Here is a 25,450-nt window from a genome sequence, read left to right as displayed (position 1 = left end):
GACATCGCTGCTTAGCGCTTCGCGCTAAGCTTGCTGAATAGCGATTTTTAAATTAACCTGTTTACTATTTGCTTTTCTTTTGTGGTTATTAGCCCTGGTTTTTAAAATTGCCCTCTCACCTGCACCATAATTGGAATCCAGCGCTGCTTGAGCGGTCCGGTTCCCGGTGTGGGCTCACTTTGTAGCCGCCATCTTGGAGTGGGGTAGTTGGTCGGGCGCCATCTTTAGCGAGCGCTCTAGTGCCCAGAAGCCACCTTGGGACGCCTACATAAGGCGAGTTGCTTCAGGGTTCGCCCTGACAAGGCACGACATCGCTGCTTAGCGCTTCGCGCTCATTTTGCTGAATAGCGATTTTTAAATTAACCTGTTTACTATTTGCTTTTCTTTTTTGGTTATTAGCCATGGTTTTTAAAATTGCCCTCTCACCTGCACCATAATCGGAATCCACCGCTGCTTGAGGGAGTCCGGTTCCCGGGGTGGGCTCACTTTGTAGCCGCCATCTTGGAGTGGGGTAGTTGGTTGGGCGCCATCTTTAGCGAGCGCTCTAGTGCGCAGAAGCCACTGTGGGACGCCTACTTAAGGCGAAGTGCTTCAGGGTTCACCCTGACAAGGCACGACATCGCTGCTTAGCGCTTCGCGCTCATTTTGCTGAATAGCGATTTTTAAATTAAACCTGTTTACTATTTGCTTTTCTTTTGTGGTTATTAGCCCTGGTTTTTAAAATTGCCCTCTCACCTGTACCATAATCGGAATCCACCGCTGCTTGAGCGGGTCCGGTTCCCGGGGTGGGCTCACTTTGTAGCCGCCATCTTGGAGTGGGGTAGTTGGTTGGGCGCCATCTTTAGTGAGCGCTCTAGTGTGCAGAAGCCACTGTGGGATGCCTACTTAATGCTCTCCACCTAGCGCAGCGGTATCGCGCAGCGGTAGCGCCTTTGCTTAGCCTGAGTCGTGCCAGAGTCCTGCCCGTCTGCGCCCTTCCGCGATCGGTCGCGTTGGGCAGGGCAGGATCTCGGCGGTGAAGACGATGCTTCGCTATACCAGGGATGCTCTACTGGCCATTGGACATCACTTCTCGAGATGTGATGCGCCTCAGGTAAGTCCGTTATGTGGCCCTCACCTGTGTACCTGTGGCAGGTGGTCGCTGGACTCCCCCGCCCTTATTGCATGTACCGGTGAGGATTCCGTCTCTGGTCCGAAATTTCCCCGATACAATCTTAGCATATGGAATTTGAATGTTAGGTCGCTGGTTAAACACTATCAAGTCATCTTTGACCTGATCGAAAAGGAGCCACCAGATGTTTTTTGTTTGACCGAGACCTGGCTACAGGATACGGACACGGCCATCCTTAACATGGCCTTTCCCTCTGAGTACTCGGTTTATACACTCAACCGGTCCTCTCGAGGTGGGGGAATTGCGCTTGCGGTTAAATCCTGTTACCCTTGTGACTGGAGAGGGCAAAAAATCGCAGGTTGCGAAAGTGCCTTGTTTAAAATCTCCATCACTCCCCACTTTGCTCTGTCGGGCATTTTGATCTATCGCCCTCCCGGCAGTGACGTGGCATTTAGGGAGGCCCTTCCAGACGCTATTAGCGCGCTGGCAGTAGGGTGTGCCAACTTCTCTATTCTTGGGGACCTAAACCTTCACTATGACAATCTGACCATCCCTGCTGTGAGCAGCTCCGTGGCTGATCTTGAGGCCTTCCAACTTGCGCAACTGGTCACTTCTCCCACCCATGTAGGTGGACATATCTTGGACCCCTTTTTTACGAACTTGGATGAGGCAAGCGTCTTTACTCCATCCCCCATGACTTGGACGGATCATTTTTTGGTATGGATCCAATGTCCATTGTATGAGCCCTCCTTTAAAGCTACAGTCCGAGCTGTTCCGAGACGGCGTTGGAATAAACTCAAACTTGAGGACTTCCACCGTCTTCTATCGTCGGATCCTTTGGGCCCTTCAGATACCGTAGAAATGGGCTATGAGGGGTTCTGTGAATGGGTCACCAGGGCTCTTGACTCCCTCATCCCGATAGCATTGTGCAAACGGGGACCTAGAGACTCCAGTCCTTGGTATGATGAATCTCTGCGGACGCTTAAATGCACGTGCAGACGCACAGAGCGAGAATGGCGGAAAACGTATGATAGTAATAAAAAAGTCCTGTACTTGGCTACTGTTAAACTCTATCATCGAGCCATCTGCAGAGCTCGCGCTGCATTTTATGCCCTTGAATTTCGCAACAGTACCAATCCATCCAAAACCATTTTTAAGGCTCTCAAAGATCTGGTGGCAAAAAAGGCTTCAGCGAATGAATACTGTTCCATCTCACATTGCGAAACCTTGGCGGCCTTTTTTCTTGAAAAGGTCCAATCCATCTACAGAGTCTTTCCTACGGTTCTGCCTTCTGTTGCAAGACCCTGTAACGTCCCAGTGCAGAATGTCCTATATTCTCTTCCTAGTCTAACACCTGAAAGTTTTAAGAAACTGGCTCAGCAGGTCAAGTCTGGGTCCCCAGCGGATCCATTAAGGCCGGCTTTGTTTAGAGACCTGGCATCCTACGACCTCTTGCCGGTCTGTTCTCTGATTAATACCTCGCTGACATCTGGTTCAGTTCCTGCGAAGTGGAAACAGGCAGTGGTCATGCCCATCCTAAAGAAGCCGTCACTGGATGCCAGTAAACCCGAGAACTATCGTCCGATCTCGCTCCTTCCTTGGCCGGCCAAGGTGATGGAGGCACATGTAAATTCTGCCCTCTCAGACCATCTCTCATGAGTCAACATCTTAGACATCACGCAGAATGGATTTCGAGCTGGGCACAGCACGGAGACTGCCCTCCTTTTTATGGTGGAACATCTGCGCTCCGTGCTGGATGCGGGTCAAACGGCGGCGCTTGTGTTATTAGATCTTAGCGCCGCCTTTGACACCGTCTCGCACAGGATCCTTCTGCAGCGCCTAGAGGAAGCAGGTGTTGTCGGCCCGGAGCTCCAGTGGTTCCATTCCTTTCTTGCTGACCGTTCTTTTTGCGTGGCCGTTCCGCCCCATCAGTCCAAACTCTATCCTCTGGATCTTGGGGTCCCACAGGGTTCCTCGCTGAGCCCCACATTATTCAATCTTTACGTGAGACCGCTGGCTGAGGTCGTCAAGCGTTGTGGTATGACCATGGTGTCATACGCTGACGATACTCAGCTACCGGTCATGCTCAGTGGGGACCCGGATGTGGACGCCCCCAGATTCCAGAATGGACTACGGGCGGTCGCCAGCTGGATGACTTCCAACTGTCTCCAGTTGAACGCAAAAAAGACGGAAATTATGATCTTTGGCAAGCAAACGGAACTCTGGGGCGATATGTGGTGGCCATCGGAACTGGGTCCTACGCCGGCACCGGTGTTGGAGATAAAAAATCTTGGGGTGAGGCTAGACCCTTCCCTCAGCTTTGTCTGCCACACAAAGCGCATTGCAGCCTGTTGTTTTGGGATTCTGCGCGGCCTAAAACCTGTGCTAAAACTTTTTGACGCAGCAACCAGGCAACTTGTAGTGCAAGCGACGGTGATCTCTCGGCTTGATTATGCCAGTTCCCTTTTGGTGGGGCTAAATCAGGCCGAAATCACCCGCCTTCAACGCGTACAGAATGCGGCCGCCAGAGCAGTCGTGAGTCTTCCCAGGTTCTGTTCTGTTGTCAACACCTTGCGTTCTCCCCATTGGCTGCCGATTAAGCAGAGGATCCAATTTAAAGCACTTTGTGTGTCTTACAAAATCCTCAAGGGCTCTCCTGCCCTGATTCTTCTGAATCTTCTGTCTCCTTACACTCCGGTCCGCTTTTAAGATCTTCTGACCTTGAACTTGCTGTAGTCCCCCGTTTTAAGCGCAGCCGTGCTGGCGGCCGCTCATTCCGTGTACGCGCTGCGGTCTTGTGGAACTCTCTTCCCCCAGAGATATGTGCCCTCGGTGATTTGCTCTCTTTTCGTAGGGCTGTTAAGACCTTTTTATTTTCTTAAATCTGCTCCTTTTGCATTCTTTCTTTAAGGTGTGTTGTGTTGGTACCTTGTCGGGCGCCAGGACGCTCCTTTGCTGGAGCATCTGCGCGCATAATAAATGACCATAATATAACATAACATAACAGCTCAGATCACAATCTGTAACAGATGGGACTTCTTGCTCCTTGTCCTTAGGTCTGACCCCACATGGCCTACTTGATTGGTCACTAAGCCAGACACAGCCTCAGCCACCACCTTAGGTTCAAAACAGCAACACTCTAAAATGACATCCTTTACTCTCCTTGGGCAGTCACCTACCCTATCCTGACACCTCAGAGTCCGTCCGCAACCCTTATCCTGGAATCTAGGGAGTCCACCACACACATAGATCCCTCAGGTCCAGTGGCTTAGCCCAGTTAGGGAACATTGGGTCTACCACTACACCTCCTATCTAGGGAACAACCCTTCTCTTGGGCTACGCACCACTATGGGTCAGCCCTGGGAAGCTCACCCTTTCCACCAGATTACCTATGGGGATTGTGTGAACTACAACTGTCTTGTAGCCCCCATCGTGGAAAGTATTTCTAATGGTTCACCCTACCCTTCTGGTATGAACCCCTAGGTGTGTCATTCCCTCTGAGAAAAAGCCCCACCCCTTCCAGTGACTTTGGTAGGTGCCAATGGCGAGAAAATCTCTGTGGAGACAATGAGTAGCTTTGGGCTCCCTCTCTGGAAAAGCCTCCAGACCTTGACAAGTGCAACACTATACCATAGTCCCCTAATCAAGGTCCATTATCCTAATTCATAGTTTTTGTTTTAGAAATTTAGGGGCATATTTACGAGACCCTTGCACTACCATAGCATCACTTTTTATGATGCTCCAGTGGTGCAAACCAGCAAGTCAAATTTATGAGGCCAGGCAAAGTCACTTTGTGTGCGTTTGAATGACCTCATAGATATAGAGTAAGGCAAAATTGATGTGTTGCCTTACTCAGCGCTAGGGAGGCGTTCCATTGGTGGTGTTGTGGGTGTTCCCACATAACACTCATGAATTTTGATGTTTCCCCAACTATATAGGATCATGTTAACCTGAGGATGTGCCAAAAACGTAAGCTTCTCTAGGGAAGGCACAACAAGGAGTAATACCTTTATTTCTCCTTGTTTTTTCCTCTCTGTGCTGCATCCTGCAGCAGACATTGAAAGAGGAAAATTACTCTATGTATTCTTTTTGTGCAGGAAGGTGCCCCTTTCTGCTCAAAACAATCCTGCAGAGAACACAGGCACCCTTTCACAATGGTGCCAGGGTGCTTGTGTTAGCTCTTGGCTACCAAATGACGCCAGCACAGGGGCAAAGGACATATTCACTAAAGACAGTGCATTCTTGCCGTTTCCTGGTGGTATAGGGCAGCGCAGCAAGATAGCTTGCTGTACTTCCCTGCGCCACCATTCCTATAAATATGCCCCTTAATTATATGTCTGTCTATTGCTCTGGTGACTTCCTGGGATATAGTCTGAGGGCTTTAGCTGTTGATGGAAAATTGCTGACTAGATATTTACCTCGTTGGTTGCCCTTCTGCAAGTGCATGTCTGTAATAGCACTCCTAGTCTTTCCCATCATGCCCTTCTGTAAATTGGGAATACCAAGCTGCGAGTTTGAGCTTCATTGAAGTAGCCGAGCCTTTGGGTTTTTGCATCAAAGACTCTTTAATTTGCATAGTTTGCTCATCTTTTTATTGCTGCATACAGTTGGGTAAACTTCCTAACATTCAATTGTACTCTGTATCTTACATACATTATGAATCTGCAAGCAGTTCATTGTCATCAGACACAGCCTAGACATGTTGTATAGCCAAGAATCAATTATATTCTATGCTGTAAGTTTTACAAATAAATAGTGTAGGAAAGTGCCCGTTTTTGCATGGTTACCCACCATTTTTTGCCTAACATCTGATACAACCTGACTTGATGTGCTCCAGGTCCTGCGAATCAGGTTTCCAGGCCCAATGGTCTTTCCCAAGACTGTAATTTTGTATCCACAACTGACAAATCCCTTGCCACAGGTTAGCCTCCTGTAAAAGGTACAGTGGGTACCAAGGGCACTGTGACCAGGGAAGGCCTGTAAGGGCTGCAGCACCTATTGTGCCACCCTTAGAGGCCCTGCACCTTAATCCACACAACCTGCCACTCCAAGCTGCGTGTTTAGATGCAGAAGAAAGAGAAGAGTAGATATGGCACACATCCCTGTGTGCCATGCCTCCAATCCACTGCCTGAGGCCTAGGTAAGTCACACCTCTAGCAGGGTGCACTAACCCTAAGGTGTGGGTACAGAGGCATGCGCCCCGTGCCACTACAATGTCTAAGTCCATTCTTAGACACTGTTAAGTGTAGTAAAGCCATAATGAGTATATGATCTGGGAGTTGGTCACTACAAACTCCACAGCTCCATAATGGTTTTCCTGAAAACTGGCAAGTTTGGAAGCAAACTTCTCAGCACATTAAACCCACACTGATGCCTGTGTGGGATTAGAGATGCCTCCTGGAAATCGACCAGCCCTGTTGTGGTTCCTGAATGGCTGCCTGTCATTTGCCACCACCAGACAAGTTTCTGGACCCCTGGGTAGACAGCCCCCGCTCTCTGGGTCCAGAAACAAAGCCCATCCTGGGCAGAGGTGTCATGTCTCCTCCCCGAAGATGGGCTGGGCCCACAAATGGGGAAGCTTCAAAGACCTTTGGATGCTGTCCCTGCCTTTTGCTGCCCCCAGCAAATGGCTCCAACCGGTTCTCGCCCCCACTTTTGGGCGGGAGATATCCAAGCTAGGAAGAGAGGACTGCCCACCTTTGCCAACCCCATCCCTCAGGTGGGGGAGGCAAGGTAAAGCACACATCTCAGTCCCCTCCATCTTGAAGATGAGGGCCCTCGTCCAGTCAGGAAGAGGCTTATACTCACCTCCCACTTGAGAGTAGCTTAATAGGGGGTGTACCCTCCCCAAGGAAGGGACCCATTATTCCCGACCTGCACACCTCTTTAAAACGCCTAAATACAGTATTTAGGGGTGACCCTGAACCTTGCCTCCTCATGTATGAGGAAGAAAAAAGAAGGACTGAAGAGCCGTGCTGATCAAGGAAGGAGAAGAGGATACCAACTGCCTTGGCCCCAGCTCTACTGGCTTGTCCCATTTACGACCTGCCTACATACAGCAAGAACCCCTTCAACGTCCAGCAGCAGCAACCCCCAGAGCCCGGAGGACCTGCCCTGCGAACTTCCCACAGACTTTGTCTCCTGTGAGACCGGATTTGCTCAACCAAAGACTCACCTCCAGAATGAAGATTCTGCAGCACTATGCATCCGACGCCCACGGCCCGAGTTCGAGTGACCTAACACCCCAAGGCGGTCTCCCCAGCGATCCTGAATTGAGATCTGGTGATCCCCGACCTCCCTCAAGCTTTAGGACGACGCCTACAGCCTCAACCTAAAGGGTCTCCCCGACCTTGACCGGAGCTGGTAAGAAAACTTGACGCCAGAAAACACCCCAGCACCCGAAGCCCCACAGCCTTGGATTAACAAACCAATGCACCCAGCCACCCCAGTGCCGCTGGTGGTACAACTTGAGCGCCCATCTAAATCATGGGAAACCTTGGTCAAAACCCCCAAAACTCACCCTCATAAATCGAGTACTTACCTTCAAAACCGATAACCATTTCTCTCCATAGGAACCAATGTTATAAGGTTTTGGGCCTAAAAATGAGTGTAACTGTTAATGTATTGAGAAAAGTGAACTCAATCACAAAGTTTAAAAAGTTGTACTTAACTTGTATTGCACAAACTTAGGGTGTGATATCTAGGCATACAACCCCAGTACTTAAAGTAATCAAAAGTAATCCAAAATTAATCGGAAAGTAGTCATTGTGTAATTCAAACTGCACTTCAAAGTAGTACAAACCTGTAACAAATGCAAATCCAACCACAACTGAATTTCCTTGAACAGTCTTACATTTGAGAAGTGTATGTTATCTGTGCCAAGTTCCGCTTGGTTCAAAATAAAACATAAGTATATTTTTGTTTCTACTTACCTAATTGGTCTGGATTTTGTCTCTAAGTGTGTGTATCAGTCCTTGATTGAGTGAAAACAATAAATGCTTAACACACCATATATGGAAAAGCCTAACTGCTCGCCCAAACTACCACAAAGACAGCTGTTAGTACTTGTCTAATGTAGTCTCTGTTATACATCTGGGGACTCTCCTGACTCTGCGCACTGAGGGCCCGATTCACAGAATGAACTTAAGACTCAATCCTAAACTAACTACTATTTTGGTATTCACAGAATGCACTTACTACTTTTGGTATTCACAGAAGTTAGGATTTTGTCTTAAGTTTCTTTTAAGACAAACTTAAGACAGACTTAAGACAAAATCCTAACTTCTGTGAATACCAAAAGTAGTAAGTGCATTCTGTGATAACCAAAATAGTAGTAAGTTTAGGATTGAGTCTTAAGTTCATTCTGTGAATCGGGCCCACTATACCTTACTCTGGTATAGCATATACAGAGCCAGCCTCCTACAAATAGGCAATAACATAACACCTGTACCTGAAAAAGATTTAGAGCAATATTAAATAGTTACAGGAGAGGTAATCAATGACAGATGGTGAGGATATTGTCATAAGATAAAATTACTTAATATTAAATTGGAAATAATGTGCATAGTCCATGGAAATTGTTGCCTGAACCCGGAACTTCTTTGGACAATCCTGGTTTAGAGAATTCCACATGTTTATAAAATGTATAGTTACCATTAAGTTTTCCTCATAAATCTGAAATATAAGGGTGCTGTATGGTCATCGCCCGGACAGTACCATTTCTTTGATATATAAAAAACTGGTCAACAACATCTCGGATCCTCTCCTGGCTCTTCGAGATCCGTCTCTATGACGAGGAAAGGCAGGAGGCAATCTCTTCTCCCAGAGTTGTGGCGATACTCGCTCGTCTCCGCCTCGTCCAGCTAAAACTCCTCCACCATATCTATGTAACCAGGCCCCAATTGGTACGAATAAGAAGGGTAGAAGAGGGTGCCTGCCGGCGGGGCTGTGGCCAGCTGGGAACCTTTTTTCATATACTTTGGGAATATCCCCAAATTTAACCCTACTAGCGTAATATCCATGACATCATCAATACTGTTCTGTCTGCGCAGCTCCAGGTGGAGGCCCGTAGTTGTCTTCTTAACATCTAGGAACCAACTGACTTGAACGTATGCTTGATGCAGTGGGTGACTTTGGGGCTAATGCTGGCCAAGAGGAATATATCCCAGTGATGGGGGACGTTGGTTTCACCCACAGCACAGGAATGGGGAGGGGATATGGATTGGGCAATGTTTAGAGAGAAGACTGTATAAGTGTCACGTGGATGTCCCAAAAAATGGTTGCGCGTGTGGGGCCTGTGGAACTCTTATCATGGAGATATTTGTCAACCCATGCTAACACCTGCAAGCGATGATCCCCCGTTGCCCTAGACCTTCCACGGTGTATGATTGTATCTTGTGATATTGCCTGCTGAACTACTGATGCCTACCGAACTGTTCCTTCTATGTTATCAGGCTATTGCTGACGTGTGTTTTTTCTTTCTTAATAAAACATGTTTTACAAAAAAAAAATCTGAAATATAGACCTATAAATACAGATATAACTCCTAAACATCTGTAATTCTTGTCTTTTTTATATGTATGTTGGCTAGTGCTTGACTTGGCATCCTTGGCGTGTTTATCCTCCTAACAGTTGGCCCTTCAGCCCTCCTCTTTGCGGATTTTGTTTATGCTGGCGTCAGTACTCTGCACACTTTACCCCTGCTAACCAGTGCTAAAGTACTTGTGCTCTCTCCTTAAAATATAGTAATATTGGCTGATACCCAATTGGTATATTTAATTTACTTCTAAGTCCCTAGTAAAGTGAGTCTACCTCTGCCAAGGGCCTGTAAAATAAATGCTGCTAGTGGACCTGACGTGCGGTTCACTGTGAGACGCCTCAGCATCGCGAGACGCTTCCACGTTGCTCCACGGAGATCGAGCACGCGGCACAAGAGTGAAGAGAGTCGACCTTCACCGTCAGACACGGCGCAACAAACATTTGAGCCCATGTGTATCAGTCCAGTCACTTGGTCAGGTGCATCCGTAACCACCAAACTTGTGCCACTAGGGAGCACATGCTGTATTGACTTCACGTAGAGTGAAGGTTTGGTCCTGATGAGAACCCCCAGAAACAGAGGGGTTTGAAACCTGTAGACCTGAGAATAAACCAAACCAATTTTTTGTTCATTAAGGGCTAGCTTTATCTAACAGAAGGATTAGTACAAACTTGATGAAGTTCATTTGAATGCTATAAATGTATTTAAATGTATATATTTGTATCTTGTAGGAAAAGGTTCCTTTGGACGTGTAATCTTCTGTTTGGTTTACATTATATATGATGTGTTATATGGTATGGCTATGAATGAAGTATGTTTGGGGAAGAATGGTGGATGTGATTGTGTTGTACTATGTGGTAATGTGTACAGTTAATTTGTGGGTTTTTGTGAAATGTATTATGTATATATAAAAAATTGACAAAGTGGTTTCTAAAAAATGAAATAAGTTGACAAAATAAAAAGCAATTCATGAGCTTGAGGATATAGTGATGAGCAGTTCTTATATCTTCTTGGATTACGTTTAATAAATAGTAGCAGTATTGGCAATTGTTTTTGGTTGTTGTGCTAGTGGACCTCCAGCACTGACTATGCCATCCACTGAAGTAGCACTTTAAACATCTCAGGTCTGCCATTGCAGCCTGTGTTTGCAGTGCTAAACTGCTGTTGTGACCTGGCAAAATATAAACCTTTTGCCCAGCCCATACCTTCCTTTTAATACCTGTAGGTCCCGGCCGGTTGCTAACTACCTTTAACCTGTCTGCTTTGCCAACGGTCCAGGGAGACCGCAACGATCCTTCTGCCTGCCCCCGTTGTTGTGGCACCCTCGATCTCTTATCCCGCACCGAGGGGAACTAAAAACACCCACAATCACTTCTGTGGTGCACGGCCACCCACGCAAGTAGGAAGCGGCAGGAGGCGCTTCAAAAGGCAGCTGCGGGCGGGACGCGCTCAGGCGTACCTTGGCCAAGCCCAGTCCAAGGGCAGGTCTGTCTGCGCCCGTAAGAGCCCAGAGGAGGCCGGGCTGGGCCACACTATTGACAATTGACCTGTAAGATTTTGCTTTATACATAATAATCTGTTTGAGTATAGTTAATAAGCTATAATTGTGTACTCTGGCAGGCCACGGTTTTGCAAACATGAGTAAACGGAAGTTGGGATGCTTTATTAGGCAGGGCAGAATCCGCTTTGATGCACGAAATTCAACTGACGGAACGTAGGCTTTCAGTTGACCCTGTGATTCCATTTGGCAGCTACAGTTCCACAGTACAGCCCTCCCAACATTCAATAGGAAGTACCACCGGCCCTGAAACACACAGTATTCAGCCTCTTACGACAAATACTGATCCAGTGCCAGCAATCCCAGCCACACTACAGGGACAGGAAAGCCCACTAAGTACATCCATGGTCACCACCAGGGAAAAGAAGCTCAATGGGGGCACAGGTGGTGAACTGCCAAAAAAAAAAGGAAAGGCAGCGGACCAGTAAAGCCTAATCTGCCAGCCCCTAGAACAGCCAACCGTAGGGTAGCTACCACTGGTAAAATAGGTGTTCTCCAACCTGCAGCAACCTCTATCAATAGCAGTGCAGACTGTCACCAGCTCAGCCCATCTAGTTCATATATCCCGCAGCTCAATTTAGATGAGTTATGCTCACTGATAGGAGTGAAAATTTCAGCTATGATCAACCCTTTACTTAGAAATTTTATCTCGGTCAATGATAGACTAAAGAAGATAGAACAGGGTATCTTCGGCACAAACCAAATAAACCCTATCCACTCTAATGTACAGGAGAATGGTGGGATAGATAATCAACAGGTGGGGGTACGAGACAACGCAAATGAGAATCCCGGTCAATGTTTGAAATAAGTCAGCTCCCATTGCGACAGCCACATGTTCTGAGCCCAACCTTTCTGTTAATTTACAATGGTATATCTACGGAAAAGAAGCCACAGCAAGGGGAGAGTGGAACTAGGAGAAGGCCCATAGAGATAACTGAAGCAAGTGACATGAATCATCACACTTCCTTGCACCTTCCACCTGAGGCCACTCCGTGCACAGTAGTACTTGCCTTTAAAGCGCCTCCTGGCGCTCGGCAAGATTGGTCGACGCTAAAAAATAAGGCTCTATGGGCCTGATTCACAGAATAAACTTAAGACTCAATCCTAAACTTACTACTATTTTGGTATTCACAGAATGCACTTACTACTTTTGGCATTCACAGAATGAACTTACTACTTTTGGTATTCACAGAAGTTAGGATTTTGTGTCAAGACAAACTTAAGACAGACTTAAGACAAAATCCTAACTTCTGTGAATACCAAAAGTAGTAAGAATAGGACTGTGAAGGCAGGCTCATGGTGCAACAGCTCCTGTAGAAATGCTTACAAAATGTTATTAAGGGCTATTAGATCCAAAGATTTGGGTAACGTTAGAAAGAACAGAGCAAACTATAAGAAAGCGCAGTTGCTAGTGAAGAAGGAATGGGGCGAAGACTGATGGCATGAATTGCTGTTGGCATGCAGAGGGCGGAATATGACACAATTTTGGCAGTTAGTCAAATGGGGTAGTGGTGAACTGAAGCAGATACTGAATAACCACACTTCCCCAGTACAGAGGGTTGCACATTATGCGGCGTAGGTTCAGTCCTCTAATTGTAATGAAGAGATCCCTCAATGGCCACTGCCTACTGAACCTCTGTGCTTCACTAGCTCAGAAGTTGAGTCTGTGTTAAAACTAATTCCGGGAGGCAGGGCCCCTGGTCCTAACTGCATACCCGCAGATTTGTTTATTAAGGAAAAAGAGTTCTGGGTACCTTATATAAAGTTACTGGCAAATGCCATAGCCAGTGGTGCCCCGATTCCTGATACCTGGTCAGGTGCTGAAATCCTACAGATATACAAGAAGGGTGATCGCTCACAACCAGGAAATTACAGGCCAATTAGCCTGATAGATTCTGTTCAGAAAACCGTAGCCTGATTAGTGCTTGGCAGAATCCAGGCCTGGATAGTTGAAAGAGACATCCTATCACCATTACAAGCGGGGTTTCGGCCACACACAAGTAACCTTGACCAGGTCTTTAGGTTTGTGCTAATATACTGGCATGTGGTTATCATAGGAGGGGGCACAATCTATGCGGCTTTCGTGGATCTAAAATCTGCATTTGACCTTGTCCCCGTGTGAAAATGTGGAGTGCTTTGGTGGAAATGGGTACACTTCTGGAATTGGTGGCCATTCTAGTAAAACTACACGACCCCATCCTCTTAGGACCACCCAAGCACAGTTATTGGCAAACAAAAACAATCCCAACTAAAGGCCCTGCAAAGCATTATGGGATGAGATTAGCAGTGGGCAGTGAATATTATAGTATCCAATATCAAAATAATTCTACAAAGTCAACTCAACCCTGATAAGACTGAGCTTGTCCTGACTGGAGGTAAACTTAATCCTTGGTCTTCGGCTTTTTGGCCTTCCTCGCTTGATTCCCCTCCTCTTCCTTCTTCTTCTGTCAAAACTTTGGGGATCACTCTTAATCAACACCTCACTCTTCACTCGCACGTCAGCACGGTGGTTTCTTCTTGTTTTTTTGCGTTGCGTACTATTCGCAAGATTTCACGTTTTTTTTCTTCCTCAGCCCTTAAACTTATCGTCATGCCGATCGTTCTCTCTCGCCTTGACTATGGTAACGCACTGTACAATGGCATTCCTAGTTATGCCCTCCGCCGGCTCCAGCTAGTGCAGAACCAAGCTGCCCGGTAGGTTCTTAGTTTACCTAGATCCCAGCACATCACTCCGTCCCTCTGCTCCCTACATTGGCTCCCTATAAAAGAAAGAGCCCTGTTCAAGCTCGGATGGCTGACTTTTCAGGCTCTTGCCGGGACAGCTCCAGCCTTCATCAAAGCTAACATTCACCATTACATTCCTAGTAGGCAACTACGCTCTTCTTCTCTTTCTCTCTTAGTGGTACCTCGATTTAAGAAAAGTAGGATAGGAGGCTGCAAGTTTTTTGTCCTTGCTCCGTCATTTTGGAACTCCTTACCCGTTCCCATCCGAACATCAGCATCTTATATGGAGTTTTGAGGGAGACTGAAAACCTTTCTGTACGCACAGGCCTTTTCATCTTAATCCAACTCTGTCCCTGCTCTTGAAGTTGAACTGACCCTGCAGCGCCATGAAACCGCTAGGTAAACGTGCGCTATACAATTATTTTTAAATTCAAATTCAAAGAGCTGCAGTTCACCTAGTCGTTACTAGATGTCCCTCATGAGTCAAATGCAAAGCATTGAAATTATTCTTACATCAAGCTGCAGTTCCACTAGTCGTTACAAGATGTCCCTCACAAGTCAAATGCCAAACCATTGAAACTCCTTCATCAAGCATTTGCATTTGACTCGTGAGGGACATCTAGTAACCACCAGTTGAACTGGAGCTCTTTGTAGAATTATTTTGATATTGGATACTATATAAAATTCACTCCCCACTGCTAATCTCATCCCATAATTCTTTGCAGGGCCTTTGGTTGGGAATGTTTGTTTTGCCAATAACTGTTCTTGGGGTGGTCCTAAGAGGATGGGACCACCACCAAATCGTTCAATAAGATGTGCTTTTTTGTTTTCAAGGCATCTGTTTGGTACTCCCCCTGGGTAGGGAGGATCCCAAAATCATCACCTCTCTCACTGTTTGCTAATTTTTCAGTTTCACTTTTGTGAAAGTACTATATGCACTTTAGCATATAAAGATAGATATCTGGCACTGTGCAGGATGGCATTTGCAATTCTTTCATAGTGCAGACAAGTACACAGTGTCATCAGCTACGCTACGTGTAGTGCTGCTACACAAACTACGCCCAGGCCTAATCCCATGGCTGACCAATATTAAAATCACGCTGTCCGACAGGGGGATGAGCATCCTGTGGAAGGACCAAGATGGTATGGTATTTCTCCTTAAGAAGATCTACAAGGCAGCTTACGGGGATATGGTTAAAATTAAGAAAATCTCATCCATTACAAGGCTGACATTGTCTAGGGAATTCCTAGAAGTAAAAGCTGAGGTGAAATTGGAAGCCTATTGGGACCTCATTTCTAGGCCACTTGATCCAAAACTTTACCATCAGTTCAGAGTAGGTTCTCTACCCGTAAGAGCATTTACAAGTAGATGGCTCTCATCAGTATGTGATACATGTATCTTTTGCCATGTCCATATTGAGACCAAAGCCCACATTTTATTGGTCTGTCCAGCTTTCCATCTTCCTATGACAAAATGGCTAAAACCTGTTTTTATGGTCTTGGGTATAAGGACCGCAAAGGAAGCTTTTAGGATTCTTAGGTCAGATACCACAAACCTTATTATAATTGGTATGGCAACATTTTGAGTTGGGCGTGGGCCATTCGAGCCAAGAAAATGGGGTGGAGTAACCTTTACTGCAAAGGGGGACCATATACTAATCTTTTGATTTTCTGCTGAAATAAGATCTTTGTATAAATGGTGGAATCTTGGTTCTAGCCTACGTGATATGATAGTTGTTGAATGTCATGTTACTAACTATTTTTAGTATTGACTACGTATAATCATGTGTTTTAATAATGGACATATATTTATTGACTATTTTATGAAGAACTATGATCATTGTTGGTTTTATTGTTTAATGTTTATTGTAAAAATGCTAAGAGATGAATATATTTTTATATATTTTTAATACTGAATTAACCTGTCTTTTATGATTGAGTAATCGAAATAAAGAATATTTTGAATTGAATTGAATTGACATGTAAGTCATGTAAGGACTGCAGAGCCCTGGAGAAAGCCTGGCGCAGAGACCCAACACCGGACAACATGACTGCCCTCAAGATCGCCACCCGAAAACACCACCAACTGATCCACACCACCAAGAAAACTGCATTCAAGGAACGACTGGACAACAACGCACACAACAGCAAGGAACTCTTCAACATCGTTAAAGAGCTCTCCAACCCCAATGCCAGAAACAACGACATCACCCCTTCGCAAGACCTCTGCAACTCCCTCGCCTCCTACTTCCACAACAAGATCGCAGACATACACAACAGCTTCAGCACTCAACCAACGCACGCCACGAGCGAACCACCGCCCCCCACCACCACCCTCCACGCCTGGACCCCGATCAGCACCGAAGACACCATCCGCACGATGAACTCCATCCACTCTGGATCTCCGACCGACCCTGGCCCCACCTCGTCTTCAACAAGGCAGACGCTGTCATCGCACCCCACCTGCGGGACATCATCAACACCTCCTTCAACACTGCTACCTTTCCGGAGAGCTGGAAGCATGCCGAACTCAGCGCCCTACTAAAGAAGCCATCAGCCGACCCCACCGACCTCAAGAACTACCGACCCATCTTGCTGCTCCCGTTTCCCGCAAAAGTCATCGAGAAGACCGTCAACAAGCAGCTGGCCGCCTTCCTCGAGATGAATGGATCCCTCGACCTCTCGCAGTCTGGCTTCAGGGCCAACTACAGCACCGAGACCGCCCTGATCGCAGCAACGGATGACATCCGAGCTCTGCTCGACAACGGAGAAACTGCGGCCCTCATCCTCCTAGACCTCTCCGCGGCCTTCGACATTGTCTGCCACCGTACCCTAGTACAGCGCCTCAGCAACGTCGGAATCCAGGAGACGGCACTGAAGTGGATCACCTCCTTCCTCGCCGGAAGGACACAGAGAGTCCGCCTTCCCCCGTTCAGGTCAGAAGCCACCGAAGTCATCTGCGACGTTCCTCAAGGCTCCTCGCTCAGCCCAACCCTCTTCAACGTCTACATGAGTCCCCTCGCAGCCATCACACGCCAGCACAACCTCAACATCATCTCCTACGCCGACGACACCCAGCTGATGCTCTCCCTCACCAACGACCCCGCCACCGCCAGAGCCAACCTACACGAAGGGATGAAAGAGGTAGCCAAATGGATGAAGAACAGCCACCTGAAACTGAACTCGGACAAGACGGAAGTCCTCATCCTGGGATCCTCACCCTCCGCCTGGGATGACTCCTGGTGGCCCCCTGCCCTAGGCAGCGCACCCAAACCAACAGACCACGCACGCAACCTGGGCTTCATCCTGGACTCCTCCCTCTCCATGACCAGACAAGTCAACGCCGTCTCCTCGTCGTGCTTCAACATCCTACGCATGCTACGCAAGATCTTCCGGTGGATCCCCACCGAGATCAGGAAGACGGTCACCCAGGCACTCGTCACCAGCCGACTGGACTACGGCAACTCCCTCTACGCCGGAACCACCACCAAACTCCAGAAGAGACTCCAGCGGATCCAGAACGCCTCTGCACGACTCATCCTGGACATCCCGCGTCGCAACCACATCTCCGAACACCTGAGAGACCTGCACTGGCTACCGGTCAACAAGAGAATAACCTTCCATCTCCTCACCCACGCACACAAAGCCCTGCACAACGAAGGCCCAGGATACCTCAACAGCCGCCTCAACTTCTACGCTCCCAAACGCCAGCTACGATCGACCGGCAATGCCCTCGCCGCCGTCCCCCGCATCCGATAAGCCACCACAGGGGGAAGGTCCTTCTCCTACCTCGCCGCCAAGACATGGAACTCCCTACCGACCCACCTCCGCCTGACCCAGGACCACCTGGCCTTCAGGAAGCAGCTCAAGACATGGCTGTTCGAGCAGTAGCGGACCCCCCCCTCCGATAGCGCCTTGAGACCCTCCGGGTGAGTAGTGCGCGATACAAATGCTTTGATTGATTGATTGACCTCTTGGGTAAATCCTGGACTGCCAAGAGGGCAAGTTAAGGTGTATTTAAACAATGGGATATGTATTGTTTAGTTTTTCATGTCTTGGTTTTAAAAAACTCTTACATTTGTATTTCCCTACTGCACGGTCTGCCTCTGCCATTGGATAACCTTGTAGTTACCTTATTGCATTTAATAGGTGATCATTTCCAAATGAGAACAGGTAACCAGTTCTTATTTGGTGTCTTTGGAATTGTAATGCAAACCTCTCTATCATGGTGAAGTCAGATTTTAAATTACAATTCTGAAATGCCACTTTTAGAAAGTTCCGCCAAAGCTTAAGGAGTTAGGTCCCGGGACGTGGGGGGGGCTGGACGCTTTGAAAATCATATAAATACAAATTGCTCCCCTCACACTTGTTTTCTGCTTAATAATTTAAAGCACATAGATCAGGACTACTTCTGAATATGTGGGTTTATTTTAGTTTCACCCTTTGCTTTTCAATTTCAAATACAAAAGTTCATTTTATAGCATGTTTGAAAAGGACACGCAACATGGAACACTAAATGACAAATATGCAAAACAAGGATTTCCAACACATTAAATCCAACACAACAAATTTAAACAAACATGAAACATATATGCACATTATTTTCATATGACGGCAATTTGACTCATCAATTTTGGAATGCCGATATCAAAAAGATACTTATTTCTGTATTCTGTAAAGTCATTGAAGGACAGAAAAATCTGAAAAGAGTCCAAGTCGCAATTAATCCTAATTCTTTCGTGGCCTTCTTAATGCCGACGCGTTTCGAACCCGTTAATTGAATAAACGGGATCTCGTCAGGGCCTTGTCACTTCAGTATCTTTATATTCTGTGCAAAAAAGAGAGAACAACACCTTAGTTCTGTTGTTCCCACCCATTTTAAAATCACTACACCTCTGCCTATGAAGAAATCTGTACCTGTAGCGTTGTGTGTAGCCGGGGTCATACAGGTTCAACAGCCTTCTTGTATTTGTTACTGTCTTTTGGAACCCTGTGGGGATATTTATGACTATTAGAAAGTTCGGGGTTGGTTAGTGATCACCCTGGTTGATGAACCTGTATGACCCCGGCTACACACAACGCTACAGGTACAGATTTCTTCATAGGCAGAGGTGTAGTGATTTTAAAATGGGTGGGAACAACAGAACTAAGGTGTTGTTCTCTCTTTTTTGCACAGAATATAAAGATACTGAAGTGACAAGGCCCTGACGAGATCCCGTTCATTCAATTAACGGGTTCGAAACGCGTCGGCATTAAGAAGGCCACGAAAGAATTAGGATTAATTGCGGCTTGGACTCATTTATTTGTATCCATTTGGCCCTCTTTTCAGATTTTTCTGTCCTTCAATGACTTTACAGAAAACAGAAATAAGTATCTTTTTGATATCGGCATTCCAAAATTGATGAGTCAAATTGCCGTCATATGAAAATAATGTGCATATATGTTTTATGTTTGTTTAAATTTGTTGTGTTGGATTTAATGTGTTGGAAATCCTTGTTTTGCATATTTGTCATTTAGTGTTCCATGTTGTGTGTCCTTTTCAAACATGCTATAAAATGAACTTTTGTATTTGAAATTGAAAAGCAAAGGGTGAAACTAAAATAAACCCACATATTCAGAAGTAGTCCTGATCTATGTGCTTTAAATTATTAAGCAGAAAACAAGTGTGAGGGGAGCAATTTGTATTTGTATGTCTTTTAGAAAGTTGGCATTTTCCTTATTTAGCCATTTAGTGCATTCAGCTTTTCTCTGGGTCACATGACTGAGTATCGTTAGCAGTTGGGCATTGGGTATTCCTCCTAGGTACCCACACACAATATGAAGCTTAGGTATGCCTGGATGGGCCATCAATGACAGGACGCAGGACCACATGACAGCTTGGAAGGAATTCTCCTCTAATTTGCAAAGTGGGGGTGAGGGTTTTATATGCTAGAGTTGTGACTCCAGGCTTTCTTCTAGAATCGATATGCTTTGAAAACAAACATAAATGATTTGGAAACACATATGAATGTTTTTCCAAACACATGCGATCATGCAGAGCTGGCTGTTGGCTAAGGATGAAAAAAGGCAGTGACCCTTACACAGAGTAAATATGCTGTGCCTAAGGTTATGTTTATGTACGTCAGGTACAGGGATTAGGATAGAATACTAAGAGCTGGTGTCAAAGAGACAGGAGTAAACTACTAGGGAAAAGGTCACCTGTTCAAAACCGTTAATGTCATGCGGATAGGACAATGTATGTAAAAAGGGGTATACATGACAGGACTAGCCTAAAGGACATGACACAGGAAGCCTGTGGACATCAAAGGAAAACCTCTAAAAGCTTCTCCCATGGGTTGTAGGCAATAGAGCATTGTCTTGTTCCTTTTTGCTATGTGTTTGCTAATGAAAATCGATTTAATTCTAAAAGCTTCTCCCACTTCAAAGGAAGGCCCAGGTATAAATAGGGAACCCCAGGTACCAACTCTTCAGTATACTTCTGGACCTGTAAATGCTGCTCTGAAGATACTGCTCCCCTTATGTGCTGACCTGCAGCCTACTGTCCTCTTGCCTGGGTCCGAAGGACTGGAACTGCATCTGTTGAAACCAAGGACCCTAGAGTGAATTGAAGGGCTAGTTGGCTGGACTCTTAACTAGAGCCTAAGAGACAGAAGGCTGTAACAAACCTGAACCCATCACCTGCCATCTATGTGTCTAAGTGGTGCCACTTGAGTCCTGAACACTTGGAAGTTGACATCAAGGTGATATACCAGCCCAGCTGAGTACCTAGCAGAACCGAAGCATGCCCTCTGCTGAGGAGTGCAATCCAGAGCAGGACTAACACATTGCCTCTGCTGTGAGGGTTCTCTTGACACAAGATCTCCACATCGATAGAAACTGCTGCCTGTTCAGAGCTTTCCTGACGCATGCCCTAACATCACAAATCCCATGTTGATGATGCAGGTCTCACATCGCACCCTCACAGCTCTTCAGAACTGGTGCATCGCTTCGGCTGCACGATGCATCTTCGATGCTGGGTTTCACATTGCAAAAACTTGTGCACAGAATCCTCGACAAAATGCAGGACCTCGTATCGATGCATCGCCTCGGCTGTTGCAACGCAAACTCGGTGCTGGACGTCGGAACACGCCGCAAGCATAATTTAAGGTACTCTTATTCAATAGTCTATCTTGGTCCTTGTAGCCAGCCCGTGCCCCAATTGCAGTCGGCCAGACCTTTTGACTTTGTACTGGTCCGACTTTTTGGCGCAATTGTCACTGAAAACTTTAAAGTGCATATCTCTGATTCTACTGATTGGATTTTTGTAGTTTTGGTTTTTTTTATTTATTAATTGCTTTTCTTGTGTTGTGTTTTCACTCTATTACTGTTTGCAGTGCTGCATAAATACTTAACATATTGCATCCAAGTTAAGCCTGACTGCTCTGTGGCAAGATACCAGAGGGTTGAGCACAGGTTAATTTTGAGCTTTCTTGTGCCTCATCCTGACAAGGATTGTGATTGCTGCTTGACTAGGGTTTCACCCCCCTCAACCAGCAACCCAATTTCTTACAGCTAGTATTTGAGTCGCCCTTACAGTTGTGTAATTTTGACCACCTATTAATTATGAATGCTCCAAATTAGGGGTTTCATTGTATATCTAACCCCATAAATCTTTAAAATATATCTGGCTCTTTTGTTTTTTAATTAAGGATCACAGCATTGTGGTTTTCTCGGGCACTTGTTCGAATAGCTACGATGTACCAATTTTGTGGAATACGGCTCTAAAGCCATTCAATTACTTCACCATCTTTTACCACTGTCTTATTCATGATCTACATAATTCTGTATCCCCATTCAGGATACATGCTTGGCAATACTGCTAGTGCAAACTATTCAATATTCAACATTATTTTGTACTTAATCATCATTGAGATATACAAGGATTATAAGAAAAGATGTTAATACTACCAAGATTAATGGAATTTATTTGTTAATCTCATCTGAAAGACCAAGCATACCATTTACCTTGTGTTTTACTGTTAACACACATTTTTTTTGATTTATAGCATTACTAACTAGAGATATGTTACCAGCTATTTGTGATGTTAAATTTGATTCATGTATCAATTTAGTGATCTATAATGTTGAAGCTTTGTATAATGTATCCTAAACCAAAAAACATTACTACAAGTGAAAGCCTGTCATGGGTGGAACACTTTTGTACTCATTTGAGTTGTTCAGAGATTCAACTAGCCCTCTAGCTCAGTGGACTTTGAAGCTCACAATGGAATCAACAGTGAAGTATCTAAATGAGAAGGAATTTCCAAGCGGGCAACCTTGTTTTTTTTATACTGATCAGCATTTCTGTCTGGGAGTTTTTTCTTTAAAAACAAGCAATCTTTGACACAATGTGGATAGAGCCTTCTCACTACATGTTCAAGCCACTGGTTTATTTCCTTAGCCCGGGACCACCTTGCATGGCCGTCCCGGGCACAGAACTCTTGTGATGGTCTTCCCACCCTTAATAGGTCCGGATGCCTGACCCTATGCCTTGGCAGCCCATGGGCAGACAGGCCAACAAGGTCAAGGATTTGCACCAGCAGCCTCAGCTGAACCTGTTGGTGCAAACTCTGCTCTTCCCTCATCCCCAAATGGGGTGAAAGAACTGCAAGATTGACAGGCAGTACATATGCCATTTTTCTGCTGATACTCCACATTCGCCCAGCTCGAAATTAACCAGCTTATCATTAATTTACTATGAAGAATTTGGAAGCAATGAATAATGCAACAAGATTATGTAAGAACAAACAAGCATAAGAAAGCCCAGTCACTTTAGTAATATTTGACTTCGATATGGTTTACTTACACACAATTGATATGAACTGCAAAAGGTTGAATCAATTCCTAGATTGATTGAAACAATAATTATTTCGATGCCAGCACAGATGATGCTGACAATGTTCATCCCCAAACTGCCTTTTACCTGTAAAGAAAGGGTGATGATTAGAATGTGAAGAATTGAGGTACCCCTAATAGAGAAGCTTGTTGCACAGAGAAACCTAACATTCAACTTGTGAAAGCCTTCACACACGCCTGCAGCTCTAGCTCACCATAGACTTTGAAACAGATGACTGCATTATATTTATTTCAATACTACCTTAAAATGTGGGCTTCGAGGTAGAATCTTAGATTGGGTTGCCTCCTTTCTGTCTGGTTGCACATTAGAATATCATGTCCAGAACTGTAGTTTAAGATAAATATCAGCTCTTAAGTATTGCTTACTAAAATATTTTTCAATTTGGTGGTTTTTATTAACATGATGCCGAGTAGAGAGCAACAGCTCACAGGGACAAATTGGCTCAGTGGTGTATGCAAGCAGAGGCTGCCCCACACGTTTATGAAAATCTGGTGGTACTGGAAAGAATTTTATGGACTGGGCATCAACAACAACGTCAACACCTTCATGCTATGATTCGTAGGTCGCATGATGATGGGCCCGATTCACAGAATGAACTTAAGACTCAATCCTAAACTTACTACTATTTTGGTATTCACAGAATGCACTTACGACTTTTGGCATTCACAGAATGAACTTACTACTGTTGGTATTCACAGAAGTTAGGATTTTGTCTTAAATCTGTCTTAAGTTTGTCTTAAGACAAACTTAAGACAAAACCCTAACTTCTGTGAATACCAAAATTAGTAAATTCATTCTGTGAATGCCAAAAGTAGTAAGTGCATTCTGTGAATACCAAAATAGTAGTAAGTTTAGGATTAAGTCTTAAGTTCATTCTGTGAATTGGGCCCATAGTGTCTGCATCACTGCACCCACAATGATACTGGTACAAATGCTGTTGCATTGCACTCATGCTCCGACTATGTCTCATGGGTGTTAAGATCCTGAGTGATATCATTTACTAGACACCTGACTTAGGCGATATGTCCTGCTTGCATCTTCTAACTGTCCTTTTATACTTGACCTTTCCAGTAATGTGCTCCCTGTTTGATACAAAATCAAATACATTCAGCAAAAAAAGAGAAATAGAGCATAATATGTTTGCCAGACAATATTCTCGCAAAGATATTCTAGTGACAGATCTTTATATCCAGCAATATTAATTTCCTTGGTGGTCTATTATGTCAACAACAGAGCTAAATGGTAATATAGCACCCCCGGGGCAGAATTGCATCCCCAGGGCAGCACGGCACCCGAAGGGGCAACATGGCACCCTGGGGCATGCAGTCCAAAGTAATACCCTGTGGTGCCATTTGGTTTACTTTGCTATCATGATAACATCTTGTTGATTTACAGCTTTTTCACAAAATAAACACATACACATGAACGAGCTGCTCTGAAAATGCGAAGAAAATAATGGCCCATTCTGCTGTATGAAGTATCTGCTGTCCAACATTTTGCTGCACATACCATTTTAAGTACACTCATTTTTTTGCACTCTTCTTTGAAGGTAGAGCTTAATTCGTATGGCGTCTTTTCAGCAAGGGAGCTGTACTTGCAGGTTCTATATTGTTGTAGTTGAAGATGTCACTTCTTATGATATTTTATTAATAGTGAAACTGGATGTAACTTGATGTAAGCACTGAAGACTGGATAATGTACTTTGAAATGTAATATATCACCAACACCACCACAGGAGTTTCCTCACCTGCTCTCTGTTAACAATCATTGAGACCCTTGGAATCCTGTGACCTCATAGAGATCTCTGGTTCCCATGATGTCATGACAGTTGATCATAGAGGAAAATTCCCACAAATTAGTACAATATAACATCACTCCTTTCTTCACAATAATAACAACTGAAAGAATGTTTTTCAAAAATGAATAACATATGTTTTTTATGTAAGGGGGTTAAAGTAAAAGAATATCACTCTGCTTTCCTCCAAACAGAATCACACGGTTAATGTGGCTTAAGTGGCAGGGGCAGCTGCTCCACTAGGGCGTAGGAGCATCGCCCCCTCGTTTCCTCACAGTGTGAAAAGCATAAACATAAAATGGAAATCACTACCATTTTATATTTCCGCTTCTTGCACTGCGAAAAAGCAGAAAGGTTTGCTTGTACTTACTGCTCTGTGAGTAGGGGAAGAGTGGGGTACCCACTGCTGAGGGCCCAATAACTGTTTGGTCGGTCCCCTGGGGCCACCCAAATCAGTCATGCCCACTCTGCCCTTTCTCCATGTGGGCTGTAATGCAGCTTACGTGGAGAAAATGATCTCCCCGTAAGCCCCTAGCTGGGCTGAGTGCCCATCAATTACAATGTTGCCATTGCAGCCTTGGGATTTGCTTAGGAGAGGGAGGCTGCCTGCTTCCTGTTCCTGCAGAAGGCGGGAGAGCAGGAGAATACTGAGAAAACGCGGGACCCAGCTGGGACAGGTACGATTTTTAACCCCCCTCGCAACCTTCCCCATGCTACCCCCCTAACCCCCATCCGCAATTAATGCCAGCCACGACTGTGAAGTGGAAATATGTTGTGGTGAAAAAATATATAAATAAATCCAATGAAATGTCTAAACGTCACCATATGGC

General features: G+C 45.4%; 1 protein-coding gene across 1 annotated transcript in view; it reads right to left on the bottom strand.

Moving 5' to 3' along the window:
• The window catches only part of LOC147659275 (membrane-spanning 4-domains subfamily A member 4A-like), a 274,825-nt gene that overhangs the window by 97,339 nt on the left and 152,036 nt on the right, over nt 1-25,450 (bottom strand). Inside the window, exon 5 of the mRNA XM_086951841.1 lies at nt 22,775-22,891. Within this exon, the coding sequence (XP_086807967.1) occupies nt 22,775-22,891 (117 nt within the window). The remainder of the gene's footprint in view (nt 1-22,774; nt 22,892-25,450) is intronic.

This window comes from Lissotriton vulgaris, unplaced genomic scaffold (assembly GCF_964263255.1).
Source record: "Lissotriton vulgaris unplaced genomic scaffold, aLisVul1.2 SCAFFOLD_435, whole genome shotgun sequence".
Taxonomy (NCBI): Eukaryota; Metazoa; Chordata; class Amphibia; order Caudata; family Salamandridae; genus Lissotriton; species Lissotriton vulgaris.
The sequence above is the reverse complement of the archived record's forward strand: the minus strand, read 5'-3'. Positions and strand labels throughout refer to the sequence as shown.